The 22,412-nt window shown below is 27.0% G+C and overlaps 3 protein-coding genes across 3 annotated transcripts; all 3 read right to left on the bottom strand.

Annotated features, from left to right (window-relative positions):
• Positions 1–9,729: 9,729 nt before the first annotated feature.
• Positions 9,730–10,954, bottom strand: OCT59_024116 (uncharacterized protein). The gene is made up of 4 exons (XM_025315035.2): positions 10,836–10,954; positions 10,724–10,765; positions 10,350–10,634; positions 9,730–10,276 (listed from the first exon to the last, which is right to left on the bottom strand). The coding sequence occupies exons 1-4, from the start codon at positions 10,876–10,878 to the stop codon at positions 9,876–9,878; spliced, it is 771 nt and encodes a 256-aa protein (XP_025183829.1). The 5' UTR covers positions 10,879–10,954; the 3' UTR covers positions 9,730–9,875.
• A 1,822-nt stretch (positions 10,955–12,776) lies between these two features.
• OCT59_024115 (uncharacterized protein) lies at positions 12,777–13,666 on the bottom strand (the record flags this gene model as incomplete). The annotated part of the gene is made up of 4 exons (XM_066135191.1): positions 12,777–13,074; positions 13,245–13,299; positions 13,503–13,544; positions 13,624–13,666. 4 exons carry the CDS (start codon positions 13,664–13,666, stop codon positions 12,777–12,779), a joined length of 438 nt encoding a protein of 145 aa, XP_065991239.1.
• Positions 13,667–16,885: 3,219 nt separating this feature from the next.
• OCT59_024114 (uncharacterized protein) lies at positions 16,886–18,908 on the bottom strand. Its single transcript, XM_025310286.2, has 2 exons — positions 18,726–18,908; positions 16,886–18,532 (listed from the first exon to the last, which is right to left on the bottom strand). Exons 1-2 carry the CDS (start codon positions 18,773–18,775, stop codon positions 17,512–17,514), a joined length of 1,071 nt encoding a protein of 356 aa, XP_025183827.2. The 5' UTR covers positions 18,776–18,908; the 3' UTR covers positions 16,886–17,511.
• Positions 18,909–22,412: the final 3,504 nt, after the last annotated feature.

Here is a 22,412-nt window from a genome sequence, read left to right as displayed (position 1 = left end):
CTATGATTGCTTACAGCGATTTAAGCAGCTTATAGCGGTTTTAGCGATTTAACAATTTATAGCAGCTTTATCAATCTTATACTATAAATTAGACGGATTCATTTTTCGTTATGATACAGTGATCAGAAACGATAATTTATAACAGCCATATATATATATATATACATAAATCCCGCACTCGTACATATGTTTTGATTACATGTATAAGGAACACACTAATTTTTGATTGCCAAGCCCTAACGTTCTAAACTAGATCATAAACGGCAATAATCATGTAGTGATTTATGTTACGAGAGTGAAACGAGGAAGTAACGAGGATGTAAATTTGTGCGCAGTAAACGTCATTGATTTTCCTATAGACCGGCCTCCGGAGCAATGATCAACAGCTCGGAAGAAGTTTGTTAAACCGCTGTATGCATTCTCGTGCCACAAAATGATCACACGGCAGATCTGTGCATTGTGCAATAGGTTACTTTTTCCACTTTTAAAATTTTTCACACTTATCCTCGTATTAGTCGTATACAGCTGTTTAGCCAATAACATTTCGCAAAAAAACAGTATAAAATCCGATAATGTCTATCACGTTACTCTGCCTAAATACACTCGCGAACGCTTTCCCTGTCTACATAGAATGGAAATAGTCTTGTTGGCGACCTCAAGGAGGCTATAAATGTGAAAAAGGCACCACGTTTTAATGATATTGCTGCCGACGAACTCAAGCTATGGAAGGTGGAAATTCATGACGATTGCGACGATCTCTTGAGCACTCTCACACTCGAGAACAATGCAGAGCTGTTAGCAACAAAAAAGATTTCGAAGTACTACACCAGCCGGGGAACACATTCATGTCTTAGTTGAACCGCCTGCTTCGACCGCCACTTCGAACCGTGAACAGGAATTACTTGACCGCATCGCAGTGTTGGAGGAATCACTTAGCAAGTCCGTGTATGGTACGTATATTTTGCCAAGAAATTTGGGCGAACAATGCTCGCTGAAATCTTCAAGTTATGAAAATACTGGTAAAGGAGAAGACAACTAAAAGGTCAGAAATTGATCAATCTTCAGATTAATTTGTTATCAAACAACGCGTTTACAAGTTATTTCACAACGTATTATAATTTGGGGTTATCCTTTGCTGAGTTTGACCAACCAGTATACATTATTATATACTAAGGTATTTATCTGTCTTGCAATTTGTAAACTAGCTAAAATTGAACTGTTTGCTAACTTGCTTTCAATTTTTTTCTTTTCATTAGACAAGAACGTGTTGGAATTCGGTGAGTTCTTTGTTTTTTTTTATTTTACTGTAACGAAACGTTTACTAACGTTTCGATTTTTTCTTTTTAGATGGTTTATTATTCAGATTTCTTTAGATTTGGTAGGTGAAGGTTTTCTTTGAATCATTTTTCTTTGAATCATTTATTTTAATGAAACGTTTTTTAACGTTTCAAATTTTCATTTTTTTAGATTTTTTTCATTATCTGCTTTATTGGTGACAGCTTATGGTAAGTTTGTTTTGTTCTTCGTAATTCTTGTTTTTGTTTTTTATTAACTAATTTTTTTTGTATTATTTGTACTTACATTTTTTTTTTTTTTTTTAGGAATTTCGCAACTAAAACTGGAGGATGTTTGAATTTTTGAACTTTAACAAGCCTCCTTCTCATAATTTTAATTACATAAGGAAATTTAAGTAAAGTTCCACTGTCCTTTTTTTGGCAGAATTGGTAATTGAAAAATAGAACTGTTTCGTTTATTAAAATATTTCGTTTTAAGATTTAGATTATGGATTTGAATAGGATAGTGAATTACATCATGGCATGGTTGAATATTTTGAATATCGAAGTTTTTTTACTATTTACAAATTTATTCTTAACATTTTGTGATAAAATATGTTAGATTAGGACGTTTAATTTAATAAAATATTTTTTTCTAATTGAATAATAAGTTGATAAATTATATAAAGCAAAATAAATATTAGATAAAAATTATGCGGCTTAGTAAAATTTTTTGATTCGCTGAGGTGGGAAGGATCCACACGAATCTTTACTATTTACAGATAATAAGGATTTCACGTGGATACTGATGTTGATAACAGATTAAAACCGCCAAAGGTTCGATTCTTCCACTAATAAATCAAAATGAATCGCAATATTCGATGAACATGATGTTGAAGTAGAAATTAGTAGTCATACGGAGGTATTTTGGTATTGACTATATAATAATTAGGCTCGTAAGTCGAATTTCCGTACTGGCATATCATATGCGTTGTGATCTAGTTGAATTTAGCAAATGTTGATACTCCCGATTATGAGACTACAACTTGAGAATGTTCAAGTGACGAAATGGGCGAATCTAGTGTAATTATCTTATTAAGGATTTATACCGAGATAACCTTGGATTACCTTGCTGAATATTTTCGCTCTTGCAATGACAATGTTATCAGGAAAATAATATTCCCAATGATAGTGATTCCAACGAAATAATAGAAATCAAACATGATGATCTAGAAGAATTAGAACAGCAAATAATATTCAGTTCATTAAATGAGGTATATGGTAGTAACTGAACTTTAGATTCCATTTATTGTATTTAAGTTATATTATTTTTGCGTTTTAGTGGGAAGTAGGCATGGAGAAAATTACAGATAAATTCTTGTTAGTAGCATATCATTTTACTTTTTTTAGTTATACCCTTAAATATATAAAAATTTAAGGAGTATCAAAGACAATTGATAGCAAGTGTTAGGCGGAGAGAAACAAATTAATGTGGAATAACACATTCGAATTGTTGAAAGTATTCCAAAAAATATCTGTTGTGAATATGTACTGAATTAATTTCTCCATTATATTTTAGATCCCTACTCTGAATGGTGTCAAGTTCTTAATTCGAATCCACATAAAATTATACAACCTATTTTAACGGATTCACTCTTAATCACCTTCTATAAAGCAACAAACAACTTTTCATTGGATTGAATTATAACTTTGTAACTAAACAATGATGGTGAATTGGAAAAAAAAGCTTATCGCATATTTAACTACATGTAAGCTTACAGAAAATTATCAAAAAAACATAGGAATTATCTGTTAGAATAATAATAAATTTTATTTTCTTTTCTCTTAGTAAAGACAAGCTTCTGGTATCATCAAAACAAAAAGAAACCAAAAATAAGCATAAGGTTTTGGTTTTGGACAAATGTTTATTACTTAGATCCATTTATAAAATTGTTTTTGGAGGAGAATATACATCTTACACTCTGGAATTAAATAAAGGTGTAAATGAAAAAAAAACAAGAAAATTCTAATCTATATTCATACATCAGTAAATTTTTTGGGACATGGAACCCTAGGAATTCCAAAAATCTTATAATAAATAAATTAACTAATAAATCTATTAATAAATAAAAAAATATATAATGATAAATATCCTTAAGGATTCCTTAATGGTAAATTTGGGATTCTTAAAGATCCCTTAAAAAGATCCTCATTTATTATAGATTTAATAATGTATTTATAATATGATTTAATTAGAAATAACATACATTTTTAGTTGTATTAAGGTTATTTTAATTAAGATAAAATAATATTTTACATTTTAATGGCCTTTTTAATATATAAATATGATGTTAAAAATATATTTTAATAATAATTTAATAATAAATCATCTACATTTTAATAAGTATTTAATAACATTTTTAATATATATATACAGTAAATATAACATTAAAAATATGGTTTAATTATATTTTAATAACAGTTTGTATATATATTTGATTCTATATGAAATGAAATAAATAAATTTTAAAATATAAAAAAAAAATTACAATTATACAATTATTAAAAAAACTTATTTTGATATTTACTATATAATAATAAGAGGCAAAATTTATCAAAAAAATATTATACAAAAAGATATACTATTTATATGAAGTAAAAAGATATAATTAGTAATATTATAAAATAAAAATAACTTTATAAATCTTATCTACAATATATATATATATATATATTAAAGATTGATAGATATCTATTGAATAATTTAACCTTTATTATTCTTTAAAATACTTGTTATTAATAGACGCAAAAATTACATTCTTGGCCCTTCTCATATTATTATCTTTTCAACTTTTTGAAAAATCACCTATTTCAGTTTATTAAGATATTTGCAAATAAGAAGCATTATGTTGTATAATATATATTTCTTCACATCTGCTTCTTTTCTATCAGCCATTCTATTATATTATGTAAGTTAAGAAAGTAAGTTGTATAGATAGGGTCAAAAGATATTTTTTGCCTAACAAATATATTTATAGTTGATCCCAATTACACTAAAATTGAAAATAATATAAAACATGAGGATATATTTTAGCGTAATACCTGTTTAATAAACTATTCTACTGTAAAAAATTCTTTCTCAAAAAAATTAATAAATAAATATTGTTATACTTGTTTACAGCTTTATTTAATTATGTAGAAATACATAATTACATATATATTTAGATAAAAATATGTATCATATTTAAGAAAAGTAAAAGTATTTTATTAAAGTAATAAAGTCCTAGAAGAGAAAAGTTTAAGGTTGAAAAAATAAAGAATAAGTATTGTGAAAAAATGAGAAAGAAATGAAAAACAAATAATAAATGATAAATATAAATAAATTTATTATCTGTATTTAGTTATTTTTAGATATAAGTGACAATATATATTTATACTAAGCTATTTTTAGATATCATAAAATAATAAATCTGATTAGCATTAAAAATCACAATTATGTAATTAAAACTTAAAGTAAATTTTTCTTTTTGTTATTAATTATATTTTTTTGTTAAAAATTAATAGTTAATTATATCTAATATGATATTATAATTCTAAAAAAACTTAAAAAGTGAATTTTCCTTTTTGTTATTAATTATATTTTTTGTTAAAAATTAATAGTTAATTGTATCTAATACAATATGATTTATTATTATTAATAATTTGAGTTTTTTTTTCGAATATTAGTTAATTATCTTGATTTAGATTTTCTACTTCTTTTTCTTTAAATATTATTCTGATTTTCTAGATTATTATTATGTTATTTTGATCTTACCTATTTTTATTATTAGTGGTTCTAAAGGTCAAAGGGTGAAGTTTCTGATTTTTCTAATTATATTCTTGTTTATTTATATTATTATATGGTTCTAAAGATTAATTATATGATTTTAAAGGTCATATGAAAAAGAAGCTCTTTTGATTTATTTTTTAAATCAACTTTCTTTTTTTTTCAAATAATAATCTATTATAAATAAAAAAACATGAAATAATGGAAATAAACTGACCACCAGTACCACCTAACCTGCATCTGTTTTGATTAGCATCTCTTTTATAGCTAAGATTGAGAAGAAAAAGGAAAAAGCTGCAGCTAAAAAACAAAAAAGATCATATATTCGGCAAATATATGAAAATCGAATAGCCTAATTTCTAGTAAGTTACAGAAAAATCTGGCACTTTTTTTTTAAACTGCAAATTGCAATATAATAATAAAGTTAATTTTTATATACTTTTTTTAAAAAAAAAAATTAAAATTTAACATTAATAAATTCTTTATTAAGAAAATGTCTTTTTATAAACTTTTCAATAAAAATTAAAAGTTTTATTGTTTTCCATTTTTTAGAATAAGTAGAACACAATAATGAGATTAACTTTAAAATTAGTTAAAAAATTTTTCAGAAGGTTATTTTCTTAGCAAAGAATCTATTTACAGCATAAATGATTTGTAAAATTATCATGTATTTTTAAAATCTATAACTGAAGTTAAAATTAACATTCTTTTTATAAAGATTTTCTCTCATAGTTTTCTATTATAAAAGAATAATAATAATTAAAAAAACAATTTTATTTATTAAAAAAAGTAATAAATAATTATCAAATATAATAGCCAACATTGTTTCTTATTTTTTAAACCTAATACTTCTGTAATTTATATTTATTTTTGAGCTTATATATCCACCGATTTGCAGAATTTGCTAATCATTAGTTATGTGATATAGTACTAATTAAATCGATTAAAACCCATTTTTACATAAGAAAAAATGTCAAAAAATATATAAAAAAAACTTTTTTTAAGACCTCTTTCAAAATATTTACCTCTTTAACCTAAGTTAGTTTATTAAAAAAAAAAGAAAAACTTTACAAAATCCAGAATATTTAAATTGTCAATTAATCAGATCATCTAAATGATTCTATATAATCAGATTGACCAAATAATCAATTAACAATAAATTTAATTGATTTGGACCTCTAGTTATATTATTATAATATGCCATTTATAATATCCTTATATCTTATATATACTTGTAATGACAAAATAGTTTCAGTTGATATAGATAGTGTTAATTCTATTTATTTCATTAATTATATTTTGTCCATAAGTATATTTGTGAAATCTGACATTGAAAATATCAAAGTGGAACAGGATAATATAGGTCAAATTATTTGTATTTTATTTTGTAATACCAAAATAAAAATAACAAAACCAATATTTGAAGAAAAAAGGGAAAATTTGGTAAGATAGAATTGCTAAGGAAGAAGCAAATGAATTTAGTAAAAAGCAACATAAGATTATAAAAAAATACCTATAAAATAATACTAACCTTATTTTATACCACATTTATATTTTATCTAAATTGCTTACTTTTCTTATTTAGTATTTAAATTTCTTCTTTGCAAAGTAGGTGGTTGTTACCATAGATACATATTACTAGTTGTAAGAATAAAAGAAATTCTGTATCACATTGCTGAGTCAAATAAAATTGGGTCATTTGTGGTTTACTATGCAAAACATATTATGTTAGACTCTATTATTACATAGTGCTATTCCTTTAGTATTGTATTTTAATGTAAAAATTTTAACATAACAGAATAAACACAGAACTTCCACATGATGTAAATTATAGTCAGAATTTCTGGAAGGAATTCCCAAGGGGATTTCGAGATAACACCATATTTTTCCATGATTATATTGATACAGTACAAAAACTAGTAATTCTTGAAAATATTTTCGAAATAAGACTATATAATATTTATTAACTAACATGATGGGATTGATATTTAATATTTTGACGATATTTATTCTGACAAATAACGTCATATCTAGGGTAGTAATTTCGTTGACAAGAAACATATGGGAAGACATTATTATATTTTACTGATTCTTGTATATATCTAAATAAGCCGTCATAAAACTACTACTAACCAACATATTCATTATGTTTTAATGATGACACTTGTAATGTAGGCATCATCATTTTTTTCGTTACAGTTAATCGTTCGTTATGACCAACTTCGGATAAACTTAGAGAATAATGAAGGCGTTAGCGATAATCAATAGACCATAATGTGGCCCAGATTATAGTTTGTGCTAAGCCAAAACTGACCGGAATTAAGATGGCGCAAAATTTTTTAAATTTACTATAACAAAATATCGGTACATGTTACTTATACATTATTATAAAGAGACAGAAGAAAAGTATCAGTATATGATACATTGAGAGATTACATATAACATCGGTACAATGAGAATTTTTTTTATTAATTGTGAAATGGGATATGGAAAATTTATCGGTACATGCAATTTTTGGTACATAAGGTATCAGTGCATCGAGGTTTGAGTTGTAATCCTTTAATTAATCCACCGCAAATAAATTTTGCCGCGCCTACGTACAAATTTTATTCCATCACGCTTTGATACTACGCCACAATAAGTATTAGTTATTTACTGATCTAGTAGTATATAAATGGGTTATCATCCGAAGCCTACATTAACTTTAATTCTTGGAACTAAGATTTTTGGGGTGGTACATCTCCGTATAAAACAAATTGATCAACTAGGAATAAAAATTTTCCGTGGTCAAGATTACCATTAATATTTTGACGAAATGTTGAAATTGCCAAGAAATCTCTTGGCCGTAGTTAAATGCTAACATCTTGTTCTTTCAAGTTCACAATACCCCTTAATATAATTTCTTATAATAGATTAGTTATCAACTCATTTAATGTATCTGTTCTAAAACTGGTTACATATTATTAGTATGATAGTAATTAATTTCGTTTTTAAATGTTATTAGAATTTGGATAAATCGAGTTAACCAATCGATATAATATAATATATATATGTATGTTTATACTTTTACATACAAGTAAATATCAGCAGTATATTTTATTGTCAATATTATCAATATAATCAATATAAAAATCACAATAAAAGCGAACGATAGTAATATGTACGTACATATATATATATACGGTACAGTATATATATATTTGATAGAGATGGGCATATAACAGTTGTATAACACATAAACCGTTACGTAACGTCGTGTTATATAACAACATTATATAACGTGTCATTATATAACATTTGTTATCAATTTTGTGTTATATAATATCACAACTCTACAAATTGTAATTGTAAATATTTCATTAAATTAAGCATATTTTTTCGAATTCTTCTTTATCAGATGTTGAACTAATTTTAATAATTTCGCCTTTAGGTTACTTCAGGAAAATGGAACCAACTTGGCAAATTTTGAAATGGTAGTAAACTCTCAGGAACAAAGTTTTTGCGATTATTAAATGCTCATTAAATTATTTCATATTCCATATTACTGAAACCGTTTAAAGTAATCTGTGATACCTGATGGTATTCTAGCTCCTGTAACTAAAGTGTAGCTAGATCCGGTTTATTCAAAAGGAGTGGATAAAATTCCTCTACATAACTATTTTTTTTTAAATTGATTAATTAACAAAAAGAAAATATTTTAAAAACAAACTTACCAAAAATGAGGGGTAACACTGACATTATTCTATTGTTCAAGTACATCATACAAATGATCAAACTTCTAGAACAAGAAATTGCGGGATCAATTTCTCATCTTTAGAGGTTCCACGCTAACGCATGATAAAAAACGGCAGATCACGACAATCTGATTTCTCTCCGAAAGTATTTCCATATTTTTATTTAATGCTCGACTAAAGTGCCCTCAGGCGCTACCTCGCCATGGTTGAAAACTTTATATGAAATAATGAAATTATGTTTGTTGAAACTTTAACTTTAATTCGATATTTTCTTCTGAATACTTGTGTAAAAATTATAGAGCATTCAATAAAACCAATCATTGTCAGCAGTTATTGAATATCAATCAAAAAAATGCAATTTATGTCATGTGGATACTTGATAATCAAAAAATTTGAAATAACAGATAACAAATTGAATGTAAACTGTGATATGACAATCAAAAGTTTTTCTCAAAGGTAAGGTACCACATTAGACTATTATTTGATATCATAGGGTTAAATTATTTCAATTTACAAAGATGGTTTGACTCATTCGTTTTATTGGTTCAATAATTTCTACTGCATAACATCAATTGATTTACATTTGGACAACAAAAGTTTAATTACGATCAAGTATGATGATCAATTAATTCGCCTACATTCACTCTAATTTTGGACCAAAGATTACATTTATTGATCAACTAGAACTAGATATTTTCTTGCTAAAATATAAATTCCGTAATCAAGATTTCCAATAATAATTTTATTAAGATTCCAGTTGCATGTTGATACTTGGCTGTTTGGCCAGGCTTGGCCAAAACTTTTATATATTATTAATACCAATGTTTAAATATTGTATTATTAATAGAATTGGATAAATTGAGTTAATCGATCATATTTGATAAACCAATCGTAATATACTTTATATATAGGTATCAAGAATATATATCAATATAAATGATATTTGCTTTATTATTTTAATTTAAGAAACTAAAAGAGTGAACAATATATACGTACAATATATGCATAGTATATTGTAATTGTAAAATATTGTATGTTAAACTAAGCATATTTTTTTTCGAATTCCTCTTTTTCGGTTGTTGAAGAAATATTAATAACTTCACTTTTAAGGTTACTTTTAGCTATCTTAGGAAAAATTGAACCAAATTTCGAAGAAGAAGTAAGTTTATCAGAACTTTTTCCCTCAGAAACAAGTTTTTTATAAGTATCATCATCTTCAATACGATAACTAATTAAAAGCTCATTAAATCTAACCGCATTATTTCTTGTTTCATATCGAGCAACTCTACTGATACCGTATAAAACAGTCTGAGAGATTCCCGTAATACCCGATGGTATTTTTTCAGGACCAATTTCGTCGACGAGGCCACTAGCTCCCGTAATTAAAGTGTAGCTAGATCCAGGTTTATTCAAAAGTAGTGGAATAAAATTCCTATACGTAACTAATTTTTTTATAACAATAGAAATTAATAAACAAAAAAGAAAATATTTCTAATTTTATTTTAATAAACTTGCCAAAATGGGGGGTAACGTTAGCATTCATAACTTCATTCCATTGTTCAAACGTAACATCATACAAATGATCAAACTTCCACCAAGGTCCAGAACTGGAAATTACGTGGTCGATTTCAGGCAGCGTCTTTTCACGAATTTGATTCGCAACTTTACCAAGTTCTTGATCATTTGAAATATCGACTGTAATTGGAATTAATTTTTTGGTGGGAACTGAATTTTCTTGCAACCTTGCCGTTAATTTATCTAATGATGCTTTGGAGCGAGATGTTGCAATAACACTTGCCCCTAAAATTTAATGGCCCATTATTAACTTCTTCCGCTAGACATAATCAATTAACAGTATCTGAAATACGCAATATGTGACAGAAAAATACCTTGTTCCAGGAATTCCTTAACCGCGGAAGATCCAACGTTTCCTAATTAATATAAATACAGACAATTCATCTTTACTGAGAAATTAAACGTAATAGCGCAAATATAACGTACCTGTAGCACCAGTTATGAGGATGGTTTTTCCATTAAATGCCATTCTTTACTCAAACATTCGTAAAAAAAAAACTTTACAAGAATCCTTGCAAATTGCGCAGATTAGAATCTTTTACAACAAATTTTTTTTTATATTTGTATTTTAACGTTGATTATTAATATTATTAATAAAAGTTCAGTTGGTAAAATTATGATCGATTCAGATAATCTGTGATCTACGTTTCTCAATCAAGGAATAGTAACGTCCACAAATCTTTTGTTCTCCAAACTTAGTTTAAATAAAATGAATTTCTTCGGTAATATTATATTAAGCTGACAAATTAATGATAACATAAGTGTAATAAATAATTTTGGAAACTTGTATTTCTAATAATATATAAACATTTAACTGCAGATCCTCCTCTTTTTTGCAGTTATTATTAACATTAAAAATCATATTTATAATTAATTCTCCATAAAGCTGAATAATCAAAGGTACACTTTGTGTCTTAGTCCTGACTCCTGATTTCTGACTCCTGACTCCTGAATAGATAGTTCTTAGAAAAGAAATTTAGTATGTATTTCTCCCGCAATTTCATTTTTGTCGCTATTTATTCGTAATATTCTTTCAACATCGAAAATTTTCAATAAATTCTAGACCCTGCATTCACTTCCACGTGATCATATAATCGTAAATCACGTCACAGCCGTCACACCCCTCCGCTTATTTCCGAAGACAATTTTTCGGGTGAAACCCTATTTGTCACCCGTCACATACCACATTTCGATCGAAACATTTATCATTTATAAGAAGTTTCCAGTCTTTAATATAATGTTATTTGACAAATGTTTATGATCAAAATCTTAATTGCTAGGCTAAAATTTTTTCAGAGGTTAAAGGTGTGAATGGAAAACTTTATATAAATTCGACCAAAAATTATTCAAAATAACTTCGTCATGATGTCTTCTAAAAACTTGTGTAAACATTCAATAAAAACAAATCACTAAGTATTATAAAAAGACGAAAATAAAGCAGTTATTGAATATCAATCAAAAAATGCAATTCATGCCATGTGTATAATTGATAATTAAAATTCGAAATAACAAATAGAGGTAAAACTGGGATCACTTCAGTGACAATCAAGACTTTTCTGAAGGTAAGGACGCTATTATTTGATATTGTAGGTTATAGACGCAGTTAAATTATTTTTAATCTTGCCATTCTTTTGTTAAATTTCTACTGTATAACATTAATTGATAGCGATAGGCATTTTCAAGAAAAGAAAATCAATCAAATATGATCAATTAGTAATTCATTGCAAATTTTTGCCACACCTACATTTACTTTAATTTGGAAAAAAGATTAAAATATATTTATCGATCAAACTAGGCTAAAGATTTTCTTTCTAAATATAAAATTCCGTAATAATAATTTAACTAATTTTATTAAGATTCCAGTTGCTTGGCTGTTTGTCCATTGGTCGTAGCAAATTGCCAAGAAATCTCTTAGTAGACGAATTACCTTTAAGTTCATAATGCCCCCTTGATATAGTTCTTTTATCGTACCTGTAAAAAGTGGAACTGTGGAACAAATATTATCGGATTGACACCATTAATGAATTCTGTTCTAAACTTGTATGTATTATTAATATCAACGATCCCACTACGTTTTAAATACTATATTATTAATAGAATTATTTGGACAAATTGAGTTAATTAATCAACCAATCGCAATATACTTTATATACGGGTATCAAGAATATATCAATATAAATAATATTTGTACGTCTTTATTATCAATTTAAGAAGATAAAAGCGTAAAAAGTGAACGACAATATATATGCATAGTACATGTAATTGTAAAATATTTACATTAAACTAAGCATATTTTTTAATGAATTACTCTTTTTCAGTTGTTGAAGAATTTAATAACTTCACCTTTAAGGTTACTTTTTAGCTATTTTAGGAAAAATTGAACCAAATTTCGAAGAAGTTTATCAGAACTTTTTCCTGAGAAACAAGTTTTCTATAAGTATCATCGTCTTCAATAAGATAATCAATTAAAAGCTCATTAAATTTAACCGCATGATTTTTTGTTTCATATCGAGCAACTTTACTGATACCGTATAAAGTAGTCTGAGAGATTCCCGTAATATCCGATGGTATTTTTTCAGGACCAATTTCGTCGACGAGGTCACTAGCTCCGGTAACTAAAGTGTAACTAGATCCAGGTTTATTCAAAAAGAATGGGATAAAATTCCTAAATATAACAAATATTTTTTATAATATTAATTAGTTATGATAATTTTTTAAAAAAAAGAAAATATTTCTAATTTTTATTTATAATAAATAAACTTGCCAAAATGAGGAGTGACATTTGCATTCCATTGTTCTCATACAAATGATCAAACTTCCAGAACTAGAAATTACGTGGTCAATTTCAGGCAGAGTTTTTCACGAATTTGATTCATAACTTTACTAAGTTCTTGATCATTTGAAATGTCGACCGCAATTAGAATTAATTTTTTGGTGGGAACTGAATTTTCTTGCAACCTTGCCATTTAATTTGTCTAATGATGCTTTGAAGCGAGATGTTGCGCCCCTAAAATTTAATGGCTTATTATTAGCTTCCTCCGTTAGACATAATCAATTAACGGTATCTGATGGCAATATGTGACAGAAAAATACCTTGTTCCAGGAATTCCTTAACCGTGGAAGATCCAACGTTTCCTAATTAATAGATACCAGTAAATATATTTAATTCACTTTTACTGAAAAATTAAACGTAAATAGCGCAAATATAACGTACCTGTAGCACCATTTATGAGGATGGGTTTTCCATTAAATGTCATTCTTTACTCAAAAATTCGTAAAAAAAACTTTACGAGAATTCTTGCAAATTGCAGAGATTATATAATGAAGAATATGAAATTCCGATTAATTTTGAAAGAAAAAGAGAAACTAGGTTTAAAGAAACAGAAATGAGAGTGTAGATTCCTTCTTTTTATATTTGTATTTTAACATTGATTATTAATATTATTATGTTGGTAAAATGATGTCCCGATTCCCCGACTTTAGATAGTCTGTGATCCACGCAAGGAATAGTAACGTCCACAAATTTTGTTTCCAAGCTTAGTTTAAACGAACGAAATAAATTGCTCCTAAAGAATTTCGGTATTAAGTTTAATTAAGCTAATAATTGACATTAGTGTAATAAATCTAATGATAGGATATAATATTTAATTCCTCGCTATGTAATTAATGACGTACTACCATTTTATTGTAGATCCTCAGTTATAGCAATCACATAATTCTCCATAAAGCTGAATAATCAAAGACACTTGGTGGCTTAAGCTTAGAATAGAAACTTTAACATGTCACCCCTCCGCTCTATCTTTACTATTCTAGGGACAATTTTTTCGATGTGTGAAATCCTGTCTGACTGTCACATACTTCGCCACTCTTAATTCCAAATGCCATAATTCCGGCTAAAAGTCACATGATAGGGAATTTTTTTATGCGTATTTGATGTTATGTTGCAGATCACACGACAATCTGTACGACAACATAATAGTTTAGAGTGTGCGTCACATTTTGGTTCATATGAAGTTTCTGGCTTTTAATGTTATTTGACAATTCTTATTGTCGAGATCTTAATTGCTAGGCTAAAGTGTCTTCAGGCGTTACCTCGCCATGAATAAGTGAAGGCGTGAATGGAAACTTTATATAAATGCGACCAAAAGTTATTCGAAATATCTTCGTCATTGAATACTTGTGGAATTTTCAATAAAGCCAACCATATCATGAGTGCCCCGATCATTTATCAAGAATATAAGAATCCATAGATTAGTAACGACGAATCAATAGACGTTGTAAAATCGGTAAGAGGTCTATATATTACAATATGACATTAAATCATGGTCCAAACTACCTTTTCGATCAATTCATAATTATCATAATCGTGAAACAACTTAATAAGATAAAATGGAAACAGATATTGATAAATGATGTAAAAAAACTATCAAAGCGAAACTGTTGATTTCTTTTAGGAAAAAGTTAAAGGGTTATATAGCAATGAAACTAACCTTGAATGGTAGAATTCCCAATAATCATGGTGATGTTATCATTCTTGATTAGGAATTTGACGTAAAGAAATTCAGAATCATACACAAGTACCAAAGAAATATCCGAGTGCCGGTAGTTAAATCAATTCGGCATGAACATCATGACGTATTATGACATGTCAGATATTTGTGCATCATTTCAAACACAAGGTTCGTGCAATTTTCGAAATGTTTCTAATGATATCGCCACAATTTTAGTTGTGATTTAATCAAAGTTTAGGTTATAGTCGTATTCAGAGGAAAAACACCTAAATTCAGATTTTGTCCAAAATCAAAATAACCGTGCTTAAGTCGCAATTTTATATCTCGGATTATAGATCATGAAAAACTAATTTTAACGGACGTCCTGATAAAGGTGACATTAACAGAATCTGATGGCTTGCGTAATAGTATGTTAATTTATTTTAACTTCCATCATTTGCCATATATTCGAGTCTCTCTACACACCACTCCTAAAGCAAAACGTATGATGCATCGACATCAATATCATTATAAGATCAGACTTCGATTTACCTTAACTCAGTCAGAGAGAATCATTAACACAGTGTTGGTTACAAAAGTGGAGTTTATAAGAAAATATTGCAGGAGGGAAGGTGAAATATTTGTTACCAAAAAAATTTTTCTAAAAGTTATAAACGCTCACGGAGTGTTACTGGAGAAATCGAAGATGGATAAAATATAGCGCTATAGTCAGTTGTAGATTTGAATTTTAAAGCCAAATTTATCTAGAGAGAACACTATGTGTTCAATTCACCCAATAATTGAATGTATGGATTGGCCGCAACAGCCTATTGAAATACTTTATTTTACATTGACTAATATTAATCCTTCTCAATCTGTCAGTTTACCACTGCCAACTGGATATGCATATGATTTGTCATAGGCGTATTCAACAGCTTTTTTGGGATTGAAAGTATATCAGCAGGAGAACTGCTAAATATTGCATATGCTGCCAATGTCCAGTAATAGATAGAAGATCCTCTTTGCATTCTATCGTCGACATTATAGGTTTTGGATAGTCTTACTCCATAATTATGAAGATAAAATTTCAATGTGTTGAAATTCATAGGGCTGTCCCGAAAATGCTATCAATGCGCCGGTGCCATCAATATTTCGATCGCAAGACTTAATAGTTTGTTGATGAAAATATCTACTTGCTCAAGTTACGCAAATTGGAACAAGACAGACTTATATTAGCAAATGGATTCAACTTGGATCTTCATAAAATAGAGAGAGTTTCAAGTGACAAAATCTATTTTTATATTTGAATATTAAAAGTGGGTTAATGTTTTTTGTAATTTATTATTAAAGAGATATGTTTAAGGACCCTTTGATTTGTTATATTCTCTCCTGTTAGTATAATCTTTTTCTCAGCAAATTTTTTGTATAAATATTGCTACCTATTTAAACATAGTATTAATAAAAATCAAATATACTAAGAGGCCTATTCACCCCAGTATCACCGCAATTCTATCATATAAATTATTAAACCAATAAAACCTTAGAATTTATTATTATATTTGTTAAACCATTAATTAATTAACGAGATTTCTTACCTAGTCATAATTCATTGTTGTTAAAGTAAATAAATACTGCAGAATTATTTATTTATTTAGTTTAATGCGTGAGAACTTGTAACGCAAATTCTTTTGTAATCAAACTTGTCTCTACTTAAATTAATGATGCATACGGTAATAATATTTTTAATATTTTTTAATTTTTTAATATTAAATAATAATAAATTTTCGAAAATTCTTCGATAATAATTACCAATCAGCTCGCTATGTTGTGTACCTTATAAACAATTTCAATTCGTTATAAATAAAACACTAATTAAAATGAATTAATAATTATAACATATTGTAGTCATAAATTTAAGACAAATAGATAACTAAGATAAGCATACCAATAAATCAAACATTAAATATAACAATGTTAGAAATAATTATAAGATTCAAATTAGATTACGAAAGGTAATCGTGCTTGTTTTATTTAAGATATCAATTTTGAATTAATTTACTTTTTTTAAACAATATAGTACCAAAAAATCAATGAAAAAAGGAGAGAATGAAAAAACAAATCTAAAAAAAATAATATATATATATACACAAAAAAGAAAAATAAAAGAATGAAAAAAATTATTTAACAAGAAAATAAAAAATAGGAATCTACAATGTATTAATAGAAATAGAACTGAATGTATAATTTGATCATTTTCGCGTTGATTCGCATATAAATATTTAAATACTACATGTAGCTCCAAATAAAGATAAATATGAATAAAAAAAAATAAAAGAATGAAATCTAATAACGTACAAAAAAGTCTATTAAAATCAATTCCCACAATTATATTCCCAAAATTATAAATATAAATTTATTTTTTTTTTCTCAATGATTTGAAGGTACTAGATAAAAATAATATACATACTTTTGATTTTTTTTAAAAAAATATAAACAGTTTAAATTGTCTTTTTGATTTAACGTTTCCATAAATGGAAACCATGCAATTATTCAAAAAAAAGGAAAAGAAAATTTTGATTTCTGTCAAATTTAAAATGAAAGAGAGAATGAAGCTAATATCTTTGTGGTGTAGATGTATATATCATCCCTTGTATTATAGTAGATGAAGGAATGGGAGGAGGCAATACCATCTGATGATTATTATAACCGCAGTATGGTGGAACAAATTGATTGACGCCAGCGTCTTTTAAAGTGTTTGATTTTAATGAAGGTTGAAAGTTTAATTGTTGTTGAGATAAATAAGATTGTTGAAGGTAATATTGTTGTTGATAATATTGTTGATATTGCAGTTGTTGTTGTTGTCGTTGTTGTTGTTGTTGTTGTTGTTGTTGTTGTTGTTGTTGTTGTTGATGTTGTTGTTGTTGATGTTGTTGTTGTTGTTGATGATGTTGATGTTGATGTTGATACGCCTGCGCTGATATGGGAGTAGCTATTGAAGATGATGATGATCCTGAAGAACAACTTGAAGTCGAAGAAAGCCTTCTTCCAAATTGATCTCTTTTAGGTTCAGGTGGAATAAATTGTTCAAGTATTTCATCCATTGTAATTGTAGTTCCATCATCTCTTTCTTCATCAGTATCCATATCATCATCTTGACAATAATCGTCAATATAAGATGCGTATGAAGGTGTAGATCCATATGATGGAGTATTTTTGTTTGATGATGATGATGATGAAATTATTGCGGGTATTGACATGGAATTAAGTCCTGTATTATAAATTGAAAGTGAGGAAGTAATTGAAGTCTGTGAATCTTGTTGTAGAGGATAAGAATTTTGTCTTTGAGGAGGGGTTTGATTTTTATGATGTGTTGTTGGAATATGTGGATTTGAATAAGTGAGATGATGAATGTGTTGAGGAGTTGGAAGTTTTAAAGTATCCATCATCGAATTATTATTGTTAGGTTGTAAAAATACTTTAAGATGAAATAATAGATCTGACTCTTGAACTCTAAGATCGTAGTCTAATAAAGAAAGTAATTGTCTTTCCATTAGATTAACTTTGGCAACAGAGTAAACGCCAGAGAATTTTGCCCAATATTTGTTTCTTGGTGATGAATCGTTTAGATATTTTCTAGATAAGATAAAAATAGGATATGGTTAAAAAATTTTTTCTTATGAAAAAGTAGGAAAATGGAAATATCATTCGATGCAATAACATGCCATAAATAAATGTAACGACGTAAAAAAAAAAATTATGGCATGTTACACAATAAACAAATAATAAATAGACGGTTCAAATTATAAGAAGAAATGCCGAAACTTACGATGCGACTATTAAAGTAGCAAGGAAAACTCTATGACGCGTACAGTGCATTCCTATAAATTCAAAGAAAGAAAAAAAGGTTAGTTAAATTCTGGGAAATAGCCATAATAACCAGTAATAAACCAGGTTGTCAAAATTTCATTAAACACAGATTTGGAAAAGTATCAATAACACGGAACTGCACAATTCCACAGAAGGAAAAATAATATGCAATACTGTCACTCTTATATATATAAATCTCATATAACTATAGCATAATACCATAATACAAACTCATTGAAACAATGAGCCTTAACCAACTCTAATTTAATCATTGTTGATATGGGAAATTTTTTTTTTTTTTTTTCAGACCATACTCCTGTAACCCCCGTCATATTTTTTTTTTATCATTTCTCTTGATTTAAATAAAATTCGGCCGATGTCGTGTTTCATGATCTAAAAATTTTAACATTATCCGTGACCACCAATTAAAAAACTCCATGTGTGTCGATCAAATGGGCTTTTTTTTACTTATTTAGTATTAAAATAAGGACCGCCACCATCACATGACCAACACATGATAAGATCAATATATTCTTTGAAATTTGATTCGTAATTACAAAAGGCCGTGTTTAATGAAATTAATTGACAATAGTAAATTATAATGAAACATACCTCTCGCAAGTTTTGGTAATTTTGTTCGTAAACGATCCAAATAAACAATTGTTGTAAGAAAAGTTGCAGTCGATACGTTTGATTTTGTTACCAAACGTTGTATGAAATTGTGTAAAAGAGGTAAAGGTTGTTGATCGTCGTCACCGATGTTTTGAGAATGTGTTGTTGACATATTAAGTTGTGTTGGTGGAGGATCGCAAGGAATGACTGACGCAGCCTTTTTAGCAATATATGCTAAAAGGATAAAAGAGAAAAAGAAATTTTTTAGGAACAAAATTCTTTCTGAGCGTTTAAGAAATAATAAAAAAAAAAATTGAAAATTTACCAATCATTTGAGGAGTAATAGGACCGCTAACCAAATTTTTTAAAGAAGCACTTGCCATGATTAACTAAGTTTCTTTATTATAAAAAGTTTTTTTTTAAAAAAAAAGTATAATAAGAGTTAAAAAAAAAGAAACGAAGTAATATCAAGGCAGTGAATTTTCTTTTCACAAAAAAAGTTATTCGTGACAAAATTGTAAAAATTTTTTTTTTAAAGAAAAAAAAAAGGATATTGATATCACCAAAAGATTGTAAAGTAAATTAATACTATACAATACAAAAAAGTATATCAATAAGATTTATAAGTTATAATATCGTGAATGAGTAAAGAATTACTTGAAAAAAGTAATTATTTATAAAGAATTTGATTAAAAAGAGAATCGCGTAGTTTTCAAAAGATGTTTTTTATCGCGATTTGAAAAAGAAGCGGGGTTTTATATAGAATTTACAATTATAAAGATTATATATATATATAATTGTCTTAAATAATTATATAAAGTTTATCTTTATATAAAAAAACCAAATAATAAAAAAAAAAAAAAAACTTTTTAAAGCAATTGAGATAAAAAACCAAGGAGGGCCTTTATATTAAAAATGAAAAAAATGAAATTGATATTTTTTTTTTGTTGCTAAGACCGGAAATCAGGAGAACCTAAAAGTATTTATTTTAGTCAGTTCAATTGTAAAAAGATATACTGTGATACATATTATGATGATAGATTATTTATAAATAAATATATTTAATATACAGTATAATAGTATAAATAGTTTAAAATAGTTTAATATATTTATGTAACAAAATCGGTAATGAGAGACAAAAGCAAAGTCACCTACTTTCTCCTTTTGTTTCTATTATACAAAACTCCTTTCATACAGGGAAATCATCATATAAGGAAATGAATACATTAAATCGAGTTAAATCACTTTATTTTATAATCATATGAACCTATTATGGAAATAGATTATAATTTTATTATTTCATTGGCATAATTCAATAAATTAATTTGATTATTTTAAATGGCCGCTTTTTGCCGTAGTTTTCAATAATCACTTGGCATATCGGCCGCAGCACAACATTTAAATAATGGTTCACAAACTAATTTAATTTTTATTATTTTTATTATTATTATTTATTTTAATAAATTTAACTCTCATCCTTTGTCATAATTTTGTGACTTATTAAATTCTTATTGGAAACAAATGAAAAAATAATAATAAATAAAGAGTAATATAATTTACATGAATACCATAGGGAAAAGGAATGAAGAAGACGGGTATGCAAAATTATGTACATAAGACTTGATATGATTTTTTTTTTTTTTTTTTTTTAAGATGAACTATTAAAAAAAGAATCATTAATTTGTGTAAATTTATTTTAATTTTTTTATAATAAATTTCCATAAATAGAGGGATGATAATGGATTTTAATGTATTATAATGTATTATCAATATTAGAACTCTATTAGAAACATGTGTTATGCTGTTTGTTAAGCTTTTTTGGGTAAAATTTATTGTTCCCCAATTTATTTCAGGATTAAAAATGTGAAAAGGAGTTTTGTGACGGAACGGAGCCACAATACAACGGTTCATAACAACGGCAAATTTCTTTTTATCACTAAACAAGAAGATGTTTTGGTTCGGATGGATCCGAGACTCGCATAATTTCTCTTACTTTTGATTCCTTATGATTTTTATGATTTTTGTATTCAAATATCACACGGTTTGATTTATCATAATGATGATTACTATTTCTAATTTGAGAAATGCTTTGCCACATTTAATCAATTATTAAATATATCTTACCCAATTATCATCAAATCCTGCATTAGAACATTTCAAAAGAATTAGGAAAGCGCCTAAGAAATTTCTACCGTTCCGTCATTAATATATAATTATACTTAATATTACCGGCCGCAATATCCTTAGCCTTTTTACTTTAGTAAGAAACCAGTTAGTGTCATTATTGCCAAAATTATGTTGCATAATAATTTTCACTATCTTTAGAATTATCCGATTGAATTTTCCACTTTTTCTAAAGGCTGCTGGGCAGGGCCTGGGCTACTAAGAAGAAAGAATTCTTAACAAAATGGTATCACATTTGTTTTTCATTTTAATAATATTTTTAAAACTTATTTTTTACAATTTGGCGCTTTCATCTTAATAAAAAAAGAATAATTAAAAAAATCCTTGTTTATTTTTCAAAATTAGGATTAAAAAGAAAAATACCTCACATACATAATGAAATTAAATATCCGAACCTCGGTTATAACATTTAATTCCTAAACATGGTAAAATTTATTTTCTTTCCCCTCCTTTTCCCCCTCAAATATAGTTTATGTGTTTAGGAATTTTTTTTTCTCACGTTTTTTTCTTTGTTATCAAAATCTCAAACATTTAAAAAACAATAGGTGAAACTTTTGAAATAAGCGCAGAAAATAAAAAAAAAAAAAAGGAGAAAATGTGTTACAGATCAAATGATGTTTATATTAAAATAATTAAATAATTTTTTGTGAGACCTTTTTAGAAATTGAAACGTATTATTTATTATTTGGGCGGTTGGATTAGATATATAAAATTTCTTGTTTATGTCACAAACATATTTTTTATGTAATATTGCGACAATTTGTAACATAAAAAATAACATATGACTCAACGATCGAAATCCATTTTTATTTCAATTTTACCATTTTTGGTTATCTTTTATTTTAGTTTC

This window comes from Rhizophagus irregularis, chromosome 4 (genome assembly GCF_026210795.1).
Source record: "Rhizophagus irregularis chromosome 4, complete sequence".
Taxonomy (NCBI): Eukaryota; Fungi; Glomeromycota; class Glomeromycetes; order Glomerales; family Glomeraceae; genus Rhizophagus; species Rhizophagus irregularis.
Note: the sequence above shows the minus strand (reverse complement) of the source record. Positions and strands in the feature narration are given on the sequence as shown.

Coding starts and splice junctions, on each gene's coding strand:
- OCT59_024116 (XM_025315035.2), bottom strand. CDS start 10,878: ATGGCATTTAATGGAAAAACCATCCTCATAACTGGTGCTACAG. Junction 10,635..10,723: donor TAAGGAATTCCTGGAACAAG/GTATTTTTCTGT, acceptor ATTAAATTTTAG/GGGCAAGTGTTATTGCAACA. Junction 10,277..10,349: donor TAACGTTACCCCCCATTTTG/GCAAGTTTATTA, acceptor TAAAAAAATTAG/TTACGTATAGGAATTTTATT.
- OCT59_024114 (XM_025310286.2), bottom strand. CDS start 18,775: ATGCACTGTACGCGTCATAGAGTTTTCCTTGCTACTTTAATAGTCGCA. Junction 18,533..18,725: donor GCTACTTTAATAGTCGCATC/GTAAGTTTCGGC, acceptor TATCTTATCTAG/AAAATATCTAAACGATTCAT.